At 42.4% G+C, this 14986-nt stretch overlaps 1 protein-coding gene across 2 annotated transcripts in view; it reads left to right on the top strand.

The window, feature by feature from the left end:
* The window catches only part of LOC137554635 (basement membrane proteoglycan-like), a 67837-nt gene that overhangs the window by 43029 nt on the left and 9822 nt on the right, over nucleotides 1–14986 (top strand). Inside the window, exons 5-7 of one of the 2 annotated variants that reach the window (XM_068271511.1) lie at nucleotides 515–799; nucleotides 922–1206; nucleotides 11968–12249. In XM_068271511.1, coding sequence (XP_068127612.1) covers nucleotides 515–799; nucleotides 922–1206; nucleotides 11968–12249 — 852 coding nt within the window. The remainder of the gene's footprint in view (nucleotides 1–514; nucleotides 800–921; nucleotides 1207–11967; nucleotides 12250–14986) is intronic. The other variant, XM_068271512.1, reaches the window with a different exon arrangement.

Raw genomic sequence — 14986 nt, 5'->3', positions numbered from 1 at the left:
CACGCCTAAACTTATCACACCTAAACTTATCATGCCTAAACTTATCACACCTAAACTTATCACACCTAAACTGAGTTTAGGCGTGATAAAGGGCTTTTCACCAGCGTGCTAACTGTTAGCACCGCTTTGTGAATCAGGCCCAATGTGATTTCTGCCCATAAAACGCTGCTTTGCGTCAAATCCAGATTTTTCCCCAGGACTTTTGGCGTCTATCCCACTCATTCATGCAAAAACTCAGATGTTAGACCCCTTGAAACATCTTTTCCATCACTTCTGTGGCCAGCATAATTTTTTCTAGTTTTCCAAGTTCGCCTCCCCATTGAAGTCTATTGCAGTTCGCGAAAGTTCGCGGGAACCGAACTTTTTGCGGAAGTTCACGAACCGAAAATCGGAGGTTTGGGCCATCTCTATGACATATAACCCCACAAAAATAAATAAATAAACCACAAACTAAAAAGTTAATGATAATCAACAAATTCTGAGAGGAAGTGATATGTAACGATTTCTTTCCCAGATCCACTGCCTGCTGCATCACTGAGAGTACAACCACAGAGAAATGTCTTCACGAGAGATCAATCAGTACTATTACGATGCATTGTTCCAACTGGACAGCGTCTATCTGGAATCACCATTTATCAAAATGGAAGACAAAACTTTAAGGCGGATGACTTTGGAGTTCTAAACCTTACAAAAGTACAAATAAGTGATGAAGGAAAGTATTCCTGTGGATACGGAGTTGAAGTGTCAGGAGAAATGGTCCAGTCTGATCCTAGCAGAGAAGAAAATATCATTGTTATAGGTAAAATAAATGGACAAGAAATACGAGTACAAAGACGTTGTTTATAATAATAATAATAATAACAATGATATTCTGAAATGAAGTGATTGGTTTGATTCCATATGTAATGGTTACTTTCCCAGATCCACTGCCTGTAGCATCACTGAGAGTACAACCACAGAGAAATGTCTTCATAAGAGATGAGTCAGCGCTATTAAGATGTATTGTTCCACCTTGGCAGCATCCATCTGGAGTCACCATTTATCAAAATGGAAGAGAAAACTTTAAGGCGGATGACTTTGGAGTTCTAAACCTTTCAAAAATACAGATAAGTGATGAAGGAAACTATTCCTGTGGATATAGAGTTGATGTGTCAGGAGAAATGGTCTATTCTATTCCTACCGGAGAAGAAAGTATCATTGTTAGAGGTAAAATAAACGGATACACTATATTTTATAACTAAAGGGTTTTTCCTTCGCAGATCACTCAATGTTCTATACTATCACATACAAACACCTTCTTAAAATGTCAGTATTAAGGAGGACCTTGAGGTTGCATTCACAGTGGGACGTGTTATGCTTGCGCGTTATAAAGTCTTATACCACAGCTTACCGCACTGCAATGCTAATCCTATCTGCCATTCACAGTGCGATGTTAAGGTTGCGTTGAAAATGTTGCATTGTGGAAACTCACTGCTTGCAGTGCGTTACCTCTTAACGCAGACACGTTGCGACTTTAACGTCGCATTAACCCACAACGTCCCACTGTGAATGTGACCTTAGTGTACATTTGTCCTTGCCTTTTTCATTTAAAAAAGTGTCAATTTTATTATTTATTTTTTTTAAATTCTTTATTTTTAGAAAAAATTTTTTTTATATATAATAACAATACAAATCACATTCACTATATATCAGTCATACCCCACAACAGGGTGAACTTGTTATACATCAAAATAAAAACAAACTCCACAGTACAAATCGCATTTACTTATTATTTCATCCACCTATTCTAACAAGGCCTCTCTCCCTAGAAACTAGTTTTACTGTTCATTTCTGACCCCTCTTTTTCTTTTTTTTTCTTTTTTTCCTTCCCTTTTTTTTTTTTTTTTTTCCCATCTGCTGTGGTCGTTCAAACATCTCCTATTGTCTCTTCCATTCATTCTACTTACATACCCTCTTTCACACTTACTTCCCTTCTCTTCTCTTTTACTTCCATCCTGTGTCATTCTTATCTTTACCATCATAATCTTTTAAATAGCTTGATCAATTTACTGTCCAACATCCGTAGTCACAAATACCCCATTACTTGTCCATACTCCGAAGTTTCACTAAACCTTTCCCATTTCTCCCATATCAATCTAAATTGTTCCTCTTTCTTATTTATTGAGTAGGTCAAACTCTCCATACGCTGGATATAGTGTATCTCCTGGAGCCACTCAACAACCCGAGGAGTCTGATAAGATTTCCAATGTCTCCCGATCAATATCCTAGCTGCATTTATCAAATGACAGCATAGGGATGAGCGTAATGACCTAATTACGAATTTCCGAAATTTCGCGAAATTACTACAATTACGATTTTAGCAGTAATCGAAATTTCGTAATTTTCGCACATTACGCAAATTTTCGTAATTACGATTACGAAATTTAGTATTTTAAAGTTTGCAAAGGTTTCTATCCCTCTAGATGCCTTCGTAATCGAAATTTCACTCCCGTAATGACGAATTTCGTGTCTCCAACCGAAATTTTACTGTTTCAGGTTTGTAAGGGTTTCTATCCCTCTAGATGCCTAAAATGAATAGCACAGCCAGCCTCCTCCTCCTCCTCCTCCTCCTCCTCCTCCTCCTCCTCCTCCTCCTCCTCCTCCTCCTCCTCCTCCTCCTCCTCCTCCTCCTCCTCCTCCTCCTCTCTCTCTCTCTCTCTCTCTCTCTCTCTCTCTCTCTCTCTCTCTCTCTCTCTCTCTCTCTCTCCCCAGAGATCTGTAGTATTTCAAAACCATACTCACATTCATGACATGTCCAGGGATCAAACCCAGGCCAACCACATGGAAGACAGCTATGCTCACCACCATACCACCAAACACACACTAAATAGACTGCTAACCTAAATCTTACTTGTAGACAGTCATATGAGACACATGCTGGGTGCAGGGCTTTGTGATTGGACCATGGACCATGCGATAGAGTGAGGTGCAAAAATGAAATCATGCCTAGCAGAGGATGGTTTCACAATGCTAAATGCTAGGCTGGCTGTGGTGCAATTGGTTAGTGCGTCTGGCTGGTAACAGCAAGGTTACAGGTTCGATTCCATCCAGGCATGTCTTTTCCTTTTGCGTTCAACAGTTGTCCAAACAGAGCCAACAGAGCCCCAGATAGCCATGTAGAGTTAGGTCACAGCTAGCCTGGCTGTGGTGCAATTGGTTAGTGTGTCTGGCTGGTAACAGCAAGGTTACAGGTTCGATTCCATCCAGGCATGTCTTTTCCTTTTGAGTTCAACAGTTGTCCAAACACCGAGCACAAAGTTTTGCATGCGTAAAGTTTTACGCACGCAAAATACCCCATGGGGTTCAATGGCGCAGCGCGCGCACGCAAAAGGAAAAGACATGCCTGGATGGAATCAAACCTTGCTGTTACCAGCCAGACACACTAACCAATTGCACCACAGCCAGGCTAGCTGTGACCTAACTCTACATGGCTATCTGGGGCTCTGTTGGCTCTGTTTGGACAACTGTTGAACGCAAAAGGAAAAGACATGCCTGGATGGAATCGAACCTGTAACCTTGCTGTTACCAGCCAGACGCACTAACCAATTGCACCACAGCCAGGCTAGCTGTGACCTAACTCTACATGGCTATCTGGGGCTCTGTTGGCTCTGTTTGGACAACTGTTGAACGCAAAAGGAAAAGACATGCCTGGATGGAATCGAACCTGTAACCTTGCTGTTACCAGCCAGACGCACTAACCAATTGCACCACAGCCAGGCTAGCTGTGACCTAACTCTACATGGCTATCTGGGGCTCTGTTGGCTCTGTTTGGACAACTGTTGAACGCAAAAGGAAAAGACATGCCTGGATGGAATCGAACCTGTAACCTTGCTGTTACCAGCCAGACGCACTAACCAATTGCACCACAGCCAGGCTAGCTGTGACCTAACTCTACATGGCTATCTGGGGCTCTGTTGGCTCTGTTTGGACAACTGTTGAACGCAAAAGGAAAAGACATGCCTGGATGGAATCGAACCTGTAACCTTGCTGTTACCAGCCAGACGCACTAACCAATTGCACCACAGCCAGGCTAGCTGTGACCTAACTCTACATGGCTATCTGGGGCTCTGTTGGCTCTGTTTGGACAACTGTTGAACGCAAAAGGAAAAGACATGCCTGGATGGAATTGAACCTGTAACCTTGCTGTTACCAGCCAGACACACTAACCAATTGCACCACAGCCAGCCTAGCATTTAGCACTGTGAAACCATCCTCTGCTAGGCATGATTTCATTTTTGCACCTCACTCTATCGCATGGTCCAATCACAAAGCCCTGCACCCAGCATGTGTCTCATATGACTGTCTACAAGTAAGATTTAGGTTAGCAGTCTATTTAGTGTGTGTTTGGTGGTATGGTGGTGAGCATAGCTGTCTTCCATGTGGTTGGCCTGGGTTTGATCCCTGGACATGTCATGAATGTGAGTATGGTTTTGAAGTACTACAGATCTCGAGAGAGAGAGAGAGAGAGAGAGAGAGAGAGAGAGAGAGAGAGAGAGAGAGAGAGAGAGAGAGGAGGAGGAGGAGGAGGAGGAGGAGGAGGAGGAGGAGGAGGAGGAGGAGGAGGAGGAGGAGCTGGCTGGCTGTGCTATTCATTTTAGACATCTAGAGAGATAGAAACCCTTACAAACCTGAAACAGTAAAATTTCGGTTGGAGACACGAAATTCGTCATTACGGGAGTGAAATTTCGATTACGAAATTGTAAATTACGATTTGAAAATTAATTACGAAATTACGAATTTGGGTCGTAATGTTAAATTTCGCATTCGTAATAAAAGCAGTTCGAAATTTCGAAAATTTCGGCTCATCTCTAAGCACAAAGTCTTCCTATATTTATTTACGCTCATTTCATTAAAATGTAAGAGATAAAAGGCTGGGTCATCTATAGGTCTCTCCTCTGTTATTTTACTAATATAATTTTTTACCTCCTCCCAATACCCTCTTATCCTTGAGCAGCTCCAGAAGATATGAAAGAATGTACCCTCTTTCTCCCCACACCTCCAGCACATCCCATCAGTGTCTCTATACATCCTCTTTAATTTAACAGGTGTAAGATACCATCTAGTGAGTATCTTATACCCAGACTCATGGATCCTTGCTGAGATCGATGATCTATATGACAATTCTATTATCCTCCCCCATTGAACATCTGTAAAGGAATACTTCAAGTCCTCCTGCCATTCTTGCCTAAATTGGTTAGTTACATCTTCGCAACCCAGTAGTTCTCTATATATTCTTGTTAGGGCCTTCTTAGTCCCAAAATCGGAGTCACACATTTTCTCAAACCCTGAGAGCTCTCGGGAGAAATCTTCCTTCCTTCCTTTAGATTGTACAAAGTATTGAAATTGCATTAGGTTCCACCACTTAATAGCTGATTCCCCATATTCTTCCCCTATTTCTTTCACAGATTTCCATTCCTCCCCCTTCACTAGGTTCCTAGCTCTTATCCCCTTCCCTCTTCTTAATTCACCATTCTCTTTTTTCTGGCATCCCAGCTTAAATTCTGGATTATCCAGAATTGGCATGAGAGGGGACGGGGCTGGCGAGAGAGATTTCTTGTCCCGATGTTTGCTAAATATCTTAAGTGTCTGGTTCACTAGTATACTTGCTGGATGTTTACTCTTATAGGGCCAGGTAAGCCATAACACATTATATAACGGGATTTCCATCATATTCTGTTCAATATCTACCCATAATTTCACCGACCCGCCCCGATGCCAATCCGCGGCCCTTGTCAGGACCGCCGCACTATAATATAGATATGGGTCTGGGACAGCTAGTCCCCCCCTATTTTTTGGTTGCGTTAATTTAGAGAATTTTTGTCTCGAGGGTTTATCCTTCCATATGAAGCGGGTAAACTCCCTTCTAAGCTGTTCAAAATACTTCATGGGTACTGGGATTGGCACCGTTTGAAATATATATAAAAGCCTTGGAATAACATTCATCTTTAGGATATTAATCCTACCTATCATTGAAACCCTAATCTTTCTCCATTTTAATAGATCCTTTTTTAATTTAGCCAAAATTGGGCAATAGTTTAATTGGTAGGTTTTTTGAATATCCCCTGGTACATTTATCCCCAAATACGTAATGGCCTCTTCTACCCATCGAAATCTAAAGTTAACTTTTATCTTCTCTATATCCGTTTGCGTCATATTAAGCCCCATGGCCTGGCATTTTTCCCAATTAATCTTAAAATTCGAGAGCTCTCCATATTTCTCAAACTCCATCATTAAGTTTGGTAAGGAAATGTGTGGACTCCGCAAGTAAAACAGCAAATCATCAGCAAATGCTGCCACTAGATGTTCCTTTTGTCCTATTTTAAATCCTAAGATATCGGGATTGTTTCTAACAGAACACAGGAACGGTTCCAACATTAATGCAAATATCATTGGTGATAGTGGGCATCCCTGTCGTGTACCATTATATATCGCCAGGGGGTCAGATAGTATACCGTTGACTCTTACTCTAGCTGACAATTCCCCATACAGGGCAAGGATCCATGTCCTCATGTTTTCCCCCAGGCCAACATACTGTAGCACCGCTCTCATATACCCCCAGCCGACCCTGTCAAATGCCTTCTCAGCATCCGTCGATAACAGCATGACAGGGTCAGCCGAGGCCCCCGCCCATTGCACCAAGTCCAATGTTCTCATAGTATTGTCCCGTGCCTCCCTGAAAGGGACAAACCCCACCTGGTCTGGGTGTATTATTTCATGCAGCCAAGGCGACATTCTAGTTGCTAAAATTTTCGCATATATCTTCAGATCTACATTTAATAATGATATTGGCCTGTAGTTCATACACTGAGATGGATCCTTGCCCTGTTTATGTATGACCGCTATATGTGATTCCAGAGATTGTCTCCCCCACCCTCTCTGTTCTCCTTTTTTTCCTACCATTGCATTTAAAGTTGACACCCAGTGAGGTTCAAGTTTTGAGAAAAATTTCTCAAAATACTCAATTCCATAGCCATCTGGGCCGGGTGCTTTCCCTCTGGCCATACTCTGCATAGCTTTTTGCAGTTCGCGCCCAGTAATTGGAGCCTCCATCCTTTCCATCTCTTCTTTAGTTATTTTCCCCATCCCACAATTAGCCAAATATTGAGCAACCTCATTTTCCTTTACTTTTATTTTCTGTAGGTGATATAATTTCTCATAGTACCCTTTAAATAAAGCCGCCTGTTCTTCATTTTTGTAATGTTTCACCCCTCTGGGATCACAAATATATGGGATATAATTTGCTGTTTGTTGGTCTCTTAGGGCCCTGGCCAGCATCTTACCCGCTTTATCCCCGTATTGATAAAAATGTCTTTTACATCTATGGGCAGCATATCTTGCCTTTGTAAACATCATTGATTTTAATTTCTCCCTCTCTGCCATCAATTTCCCTCTAATTTCATGAGTTAAGGTTTTCTTATGTTCCTTTTCCATATTAATTATTCTTTGTAGACATTCCTCCATTTCTTTTTCTCTTTCTTTTTTAATTCTACTTCCCTCCTGTATTAGTATTCCCCGAATCACACACTTATGTGCCTCCCAAACACTTACAGGAGATACATCTGCAGTGGCATTAAGCCTGAAGTATTCCTTTAATTCCCCCGTTATCCTTTTAACAATATCTTCCCTACCCAGCAAGGAGACATTGAGTTTCCAATCAGTCAATTTTATTATTATTTAGTATTTATATAGCGATGACATCTTCTGCAGCGCTGTACAGAGTATAATGTCTTGTCCCTTAACTGTCCCTCAGAGGGGCTCACAATGTAAGCTCTACCATAGTCATATGTCTATGACTACCTGGACACTACATGCGATTCCGATTCCTAATCGTTTTTTACATCTGATTCTGATTTTTAATCGTTACTGCATGCTGCATTTTTTCTTTGTTTTACTGTTGATTGTATTCGGGGAAAATCGGAATCGCAAAACGGATTTGCAGTGTGCAGGGAGCCTATGTGTGTATCGTGTAGTGTATGTATCATAGTCTAGGGCATATGTAGGGGGAAGCCAATTAACTTATCTACATGTTTTTGGGATGTGAGAGGAAACATACAAACTCCTTCCAGAGAGTGCCCTGGTTGGAATTCATACTGGGGACCCAGTGCTACAAGGCGAGACTGCTAACCAGTACGCCACCGTACTGTGAGTACCTAGTGTCTCTATCAGCGCCCACTTCTGTCTTAAGCCACACCCCATGAGTGAAACCACCTAAGGCAGTTTCCAATAGCCTGCAGAGAATGCATCAGAACAGCATTGGTCTATAGCCGTGTGTGCTCTGTTATTAGGCTAGCACACAGCTCTTCATAGTTCATACTCACTGCCTTCCCTGGTATGTTATGAGTGACGTGTGACAGACGCTGATTTATGGCTCCATATCTGTTTTCCAAGTGCAGAAGGACGTGGTGATCTGGACCCATAAATCAGCGTCAATGACATGGCACTGATACCACAGCACTGTCAGAAACTGTTGATGGCGATTTTCACTCAGGGGCGTGGCTTCAGATGGGTGCTGGCAAAGACGGGGTTAGTGCAGAGTACATTAGGCACTCTCACTTGTTAAAGTGAAGCGACACATTTTATTATTAAAGAGGCAGAGACACATGCATACTTTAGGTCAACTTTAGGATGTGAAGTTCCAAAGGGACCAACTGTAATTGGAGTTACAACTTATCAAAACAAAAAGAAAAACCTTAAAGGGTACCTGAAGTGACGTGCCATAATGAGCTAAACATGTGTATGTACCCAGTCCTTCATAGAACTAGGTGGGTGATATTCTTTTTTATTTCCACACTGTAGGTCGTTAAAAATCCTCAACTATAAGGTGAGTTAACGCATGAGATAAACAGATAGGAACAGATACCATAATTCCTTTACAAGCATCCTGTGAGTTGTGTACATAATGCAAGTTGCCATACTTGTGCAATACCCATTACGTACTTTGTGTAAATGCGGGTAAAATGTACAAGCACTCTCTGCATGCATACATTTTACTACTTGCTAGGGAATCCTTCCAATAAGGACAGATAATTCATAAAATATTTTTGGGAAATCAACCATCAGTTTTTTTTCACTTCAGGATTGCTTGAAGACTGTTAATACCTGGCGGTATTCAGTTGGTCTGTCCATTGTGATTCAAGCATTGTAGAAAATATCAAAATACAAAAAGCTACATGCAGCTTTTTTTTTTTTTTTTTTTGCTATCAAACATCTTTATTGAAAGTGAAGATAAACAGTACATACTGGTTGAAGCTTCACTACAGTCATGACAGTGGGGTTCTGAAGTGAAGAGTAAACATCAGTTAAGTAAACAATCAGGTATGCAAAATAGTATATAGAAAATACAATCCTAAAATCAAACAAATAAAGCAACAGCCTTTTTATTTTAGCCTCTGTTAGTTGTAGCTGTATGAACTAAAGTGTACAGTTATGAAATTATAAGCAGCTGATATGGAGTGACTGATACATACCTAGCCAAAACAAACAAACCTCTAGATTACTTCAAAACAAGAAAAGTGGAATTCCAGCACTCTTCAAAGTTGCAGCAGGAGACTGGACTCGACTCCACTTAGCTCTAGACTGTAAGGATGTGAGTCCCTTAGAAAGCGTGCACAGGCTGTATAACAGAGAGCAGTCTTGTATGGAAAGGAGAGATGAGATGAAGCCAGCACTGCAATTAGGATTGTTTATTCAAAAGGTAATGTTAAAACACTTACAGTCAGTATGGGTCAGATGCAATGTGGAAGAGTGGGCGCCAGGTCTATGTCCCCCTGCGGACGTCCGTTTCCCGCTGCTAGCGCTTGTTCACCGTAATGGGGATAACGCTTATGATGGCCAAACACTAGTCGTTCTTTTTCCCATCAATATACAGCAAATTTGATCACTTTGATCGAATCGGCTTGAAATCGGTTACACAAACGGTACCCGATCTATTGAATTCTGTCTGATTGCACAGGGTGGAATATTTAGCTTTATTGGTGCCAGGTCAGGAATGCATCGCTAGTGGCGTTTGATTCAGTCGCAAAGTAATGGCAGTACTCTTTGTCTTAATCTGGCACATGTCAGCCAGATTAAGACAAGGTCCTAGGAAAATCAATACATTTTCAGCCTCTTAGTTTATCAGTTAAAAGAGCGCTCAAGCAAATTGAAAAATCTCACTCCAACTGGCAAAGGGAGACTGCCATTCATTATACTGCCACAGACATAGGCAGTCTGTCTTTTATCTGCAGACCAAAAAAACTTGATCAGACAACCACGGCTGCATCCCTTGCAGGCGCGATTGTTACGCCCCTGGACAAGAGATTAAAGAAGCTCGGAGGGAGGACCCCATGTCATTTTTTGGGGGGGGGGGGGGATTTCCCACACTCTGAACATATAAAAAAATACATTTTTGTACATCTTTATACATTATCTGTCATTTTACTGCATTTATATATACCCATAACATACCCTGCAAATTTGGTGTTTCAAATGAATTTGGTGTTAACCATTAAAGTTGGCAGCCATTAACTTTAATGCTAAATGCGAATGTAAACTAACAAAAAGTTCATAATAAATGTGAACGGCAAACAGCGGAAGTTATCAGGAAATTATTCTCCTGGCAAACTGTTTGGGCCATCACTGCAAATGTAATGCAAATCACATGCAGTTTGGATTTGGGAAAATCCAATACAGTTGCTGCAGATTTTGACTGGCCGACTTCCAAGCTGCATGCAGTTTACTTTAAATTTGCATGAAGGTCAGAAAGAAAAAATACAAGACAAAACACAGAACGTTTATATCACGCTTTTCTCCTGGCAGACTCAAAGCACCAGAGCTGCAGCCACTAGGGGTCTCTCAGTAGCAGTGGCGTAGCTAAGGAGCTATGGGGCCCGGTGCGAGTTTCACATGGGGTTCCCCCAAGCACTGTATACATAACAATTGATACGGCGCACCAGAACCTGCCAAGGACAACGCAGTGTCAGCGGTGCAAGAAGGAGATGGTGAACCGCTTGTTAATGATTATCATAATTCAGAGCATTTATAGAAGTGATCATTACAAGCACAGGACCAATAAAGAGTTAATACTGCAGTTGATGGAGGGCCTTACAGGGCCCCTCTGGCCCAAGGGCTCTAGTGCAGTTGAAACCTTTGCAACCCCTATTGCTACATCACTGCTCAGTAGGCAGTAGCCGTGTTAGGGAGTCTTACTGAAGGTCTTCTACTTAAAATGGACCCAGACTAAAAATACAAGATTTCAGAAATAAAATCTATTTTCTAAATTATAATGATAAATAGCCACTTTTTTCAGCTGAATGATGACAAACATACAATATTTTACACTTATTGGAGGAACCCCTCCCTTCCTTTCATATTGCCGGGATTTTTCCAAGAAACTAGTGGAGGATAAAAAAAACAAAAACAAAACACAGGCTGCTTCTGATGATGTCACAGGGGAGGTGATCTCAGCTTGTGTGAGATTTCACATAGACGACGCTCCTGTGAGGGAGGGTAGCTGATGACAAACACACCCATGATCTAAAACCTCCTACTAAGCTCAGAAGTAATGGCTGCCACCTGTATAACCCTAGTTATGAAAAGAGAAGGGTGAAAAACATGCACTGAAATGCTCATAGGCTTGAAGGAGTGTTTATTTATCTTTGTATGTGTCAGAGTGGTACAACTAAATATTTTGAATTAAAAAAATGTTTGGTTTGGGTCCGCTTTAATAGGTGCTGGCTTACTGAACAAGCAGAGCTGAGATTCAAACCCAGGTTCACCTGTGTCAGAGGCAGAGCCCTTAACTATTACACTATCCAGCCACTAAATAGCATCTCATTGATCGAGCCCCGTGTGTAAAGATCAGTAAACATGCAGTGACATAAGAAAAGGCTGGATTAGCTTGTCTGAATGTGGAACTGCTCTAACATCCTCCATATATTTGTTTTGCAGAGCCGCTTCCGACTCCACGGTTGCGCTATGCCAATGGCTATCAAAACCAAAGTGGAGAAGCAGAACTAACATGTGACATACGGAATACTCAATCTTTACCAGTGCTTGGATATCGTTTATACAGAAATGATGGAGAAATACAATCGAACAACCAGGGTACTGGGAATCGATTCTTCCTCACACAGTCTTTTGATGGATGCTATTCCTGTCGTGTCTTTGTTACAATATTAGGACAGGAGATCCTATCACCAAAAAGTTCTGAAATCTTCTTACCAACAGAAGGTAAGCTTTGCTTTTATCCAAAAGTAAAATATATGAATGATGAATACATTGCTTATACAACATAGCCAAGTTGTTATTGTACATAATAGCTGTTTTTTTTGGTACCCAGATTTACTAGGGAGGGCTAGATACATAGAGCAGGCAAGGTTTAGAATCTTTGTCAGACTGCAGTTGCTGTGGTGTGCCTTTAGGAGACATTTGTCCTTCCTCACCTCCTGTCCTGCTGACACCCAGATCGTTGCTCTAAGCTGAAGAATGATAGGACAGGTGGAAAGTTCACAAACTGCTATTCAGCCTAACCCATCTGCATCTGACATTGGCACAGAAAATCAGTTTTGCAAACTTAACACGCCAGGCAATAAAAATAGATGATGCAAGACAAGCCTGAACTAGTGGGAGGGAGGAGGCACCCCAAGATGTGATGTGTGAAAGTGATAATGTAAGCTGGATAAAACTAATAAATAGGCTTACCTCTAAAAGAAGGGGATAACCTAAATAAAGTAATATTTTTTTTTTTATAGAAACCAGACACTTGAATGATTCAAGTGTCTGGTTTCTATTAAAAACGTTATTACTTTATTTGGGCTACCCCTTTCTTTTAGAGGTAAGCCTATTTATTTATGTTTTATCCAGCTTACATTATCACTTTCACACATCACATCCTGGAGCGCCTCCTCCCTCTCTGTAATATCCCACACCAACCCCCCTCAGCTCGGGGTGTTGGCCATGCATGTTGGTTCCTTGGAACCCTTACACCTCTTTTCCTGGAGAGCAACCTACATTGTTGAAGACTGAAGAACCCGAGTGAGGATGGGCTTTCCTCACCAGCCGTTACACTGTGGTTGCTGGTGTTGCAACCTATTCTTGTGAGTATTCTGCACATACTGTTGTAAAGTGTCCCATACACCTGACATGCTACATTATCATGTGGGCCTGGTGTCCCTGTCTCTTTTTTTGTCTCCTTTGAAAGGTCCTCGGACTCCATTGGTACCACACCCTCTAAGCCTGAACTAGGGCTTTAATTTATCATTAAAGAGAACCCGATATGTGTTTGAAGAAGGTTATCTGCATACAGAGGCTGGATCTGCCTATACAGCCCAGCCTCTGTTGGTATTCCAAACCCCCCTAATGTACCTCTGCACTCTGCAATCAGACATAGATCACAGCCACGCTGTGCGTACTGTGTTTACATCTGTAGTGTCAGTCTCGACTGCTCCCCCGCCTCCTGCAGAGCTCCGGTCCCTGCCCCCGTCCCTTCCCTCTAATCAGCGGGGAGGGAAGGGAGGCAGGCGGGGACCGGAGTTCTGCAGGAGGCGAGGGAGAGCAGCAGACTGACACTATAGAGATAAACACAGCCCGATGCGACACGGGAATTCTTCAGAGATCAGGAAGATTTTGAAAAAGGTAGAATATTCAATTGGAACCCCGCCCCCTTTCCTAAGAATCCGAGAAGCCGAGGATACTGGACTACTGATTCAGGATCTGACAGTGATCCAGAACAAGATAAACAGCCCAAGAAAGTATTAAAAAAGAAAAAGTCTAAAAAGAATCCCAAACCCCCAAAAAAGCAAGGTAGAAGAGATCCATCTGACAGAACATGTGTAGAGGAACAGATCCCTTTAGAGCAAGAGTCAGACGAGGAAGGAGAAGCAAGCATGGAAGGGACATCCAAAACAGTGCATTGGGAGGGGATCAAGGACATCAAACAAGTCAAAAAGAAAAGGAAAGCAACATTATAGCGATTGAAACGCAGGACAATACCCCCCAGGTGGTGAATTTATCAGGAACTGAGATCCCACAGGCATGCATTTCCCTATTGAACCGAGGACTGAGTTTCAGTCCAATTCAGGAGTTTGACTTTGTGTCGTTCACCATTGATTTATATAAATCTGTACGGAAATTGGTCATATGTCAAAAATTTTATGGTACAGAACAACAAGTGCTGAGTACCTCAGAACCATCCCTTTTACAGCCACACCCTATGACAACGGGCAGTGAGACTAGTTTGCTGGGGTTTACCCCTGAGGCATCTAGTCAGCCCATGGAGGGTGTTTGTACCTCCCCTCCTCAGATGACACAGGGTTACCACACCAGTAGCCTAGGCTTTAGTCCTCTGGCACGGTGGGACCCAAAGGATGAGGAGATGATTAATATACTTGCTGAATTGTGGGAGGAGGGGGGCCAATTAGATTGGCCAAGTCTAATAGGAACAGATTTGTTGTCTCTGGGAGATACACACTCTTATAGAGCATGCAGGTCGGTACAGCCCTTCCCTGTTAGTCCGGGGTCCAGCATAGACCATTTTTTCAATAGGGTACTGACAGATTTGAGAGCGCAGATTTATGAAAAGGCCATACCGAACTTGAGTAATGAGGAAAGAAGGGCCTTGAATTGGTTAAAACGGCAGGAGGGACTGGTCATAAGGAATGCTGATAAAGGTGGAAATTTGGTGATTATGACAAGTCACCAATATAAAATAGAGGCCGAAAGGCAGTTGAATGATGAGTCCACCTACCGTAAGCTCCCTTGTGACCCGACCCTCCGATACCAATCGAGATTACAAACCCTCCTGCGCAGAGGGGTCGAAGGGGGGTTCCTCCCCAACAGATTGGCTGGGGATTTGCTTCCGGCATTCCCTAGGAGACCAGTCTGGTACCACATTCCGAAGTTGCACAAATCAATGGACGCACCGCCGGGACGTCCCATAGTCTCTGGCTGTGGGTCTCTCACTGAGAGA

Source organism: Hyperolius riggenbachi, chromosome 1, assembly GCF_040937935.1.
Source record: "Hyperolius riggenbachi isolate aHypRig1 chromosome 1, aHypRig1.pri, whole genome shotgun sequence".
NCBI classification, from domain to species: Eukaryota; Metazoa; Chordata; class Amphibia; order Anura; family Hyperoliidae; genus Hyperolius; species Hyperolius riggenbachi.
The sequence above is the reverse complement of the archived record's forward strand: the minus strand, read 5'-3'. Positions and strand labels throughout refer to the sequence as shown.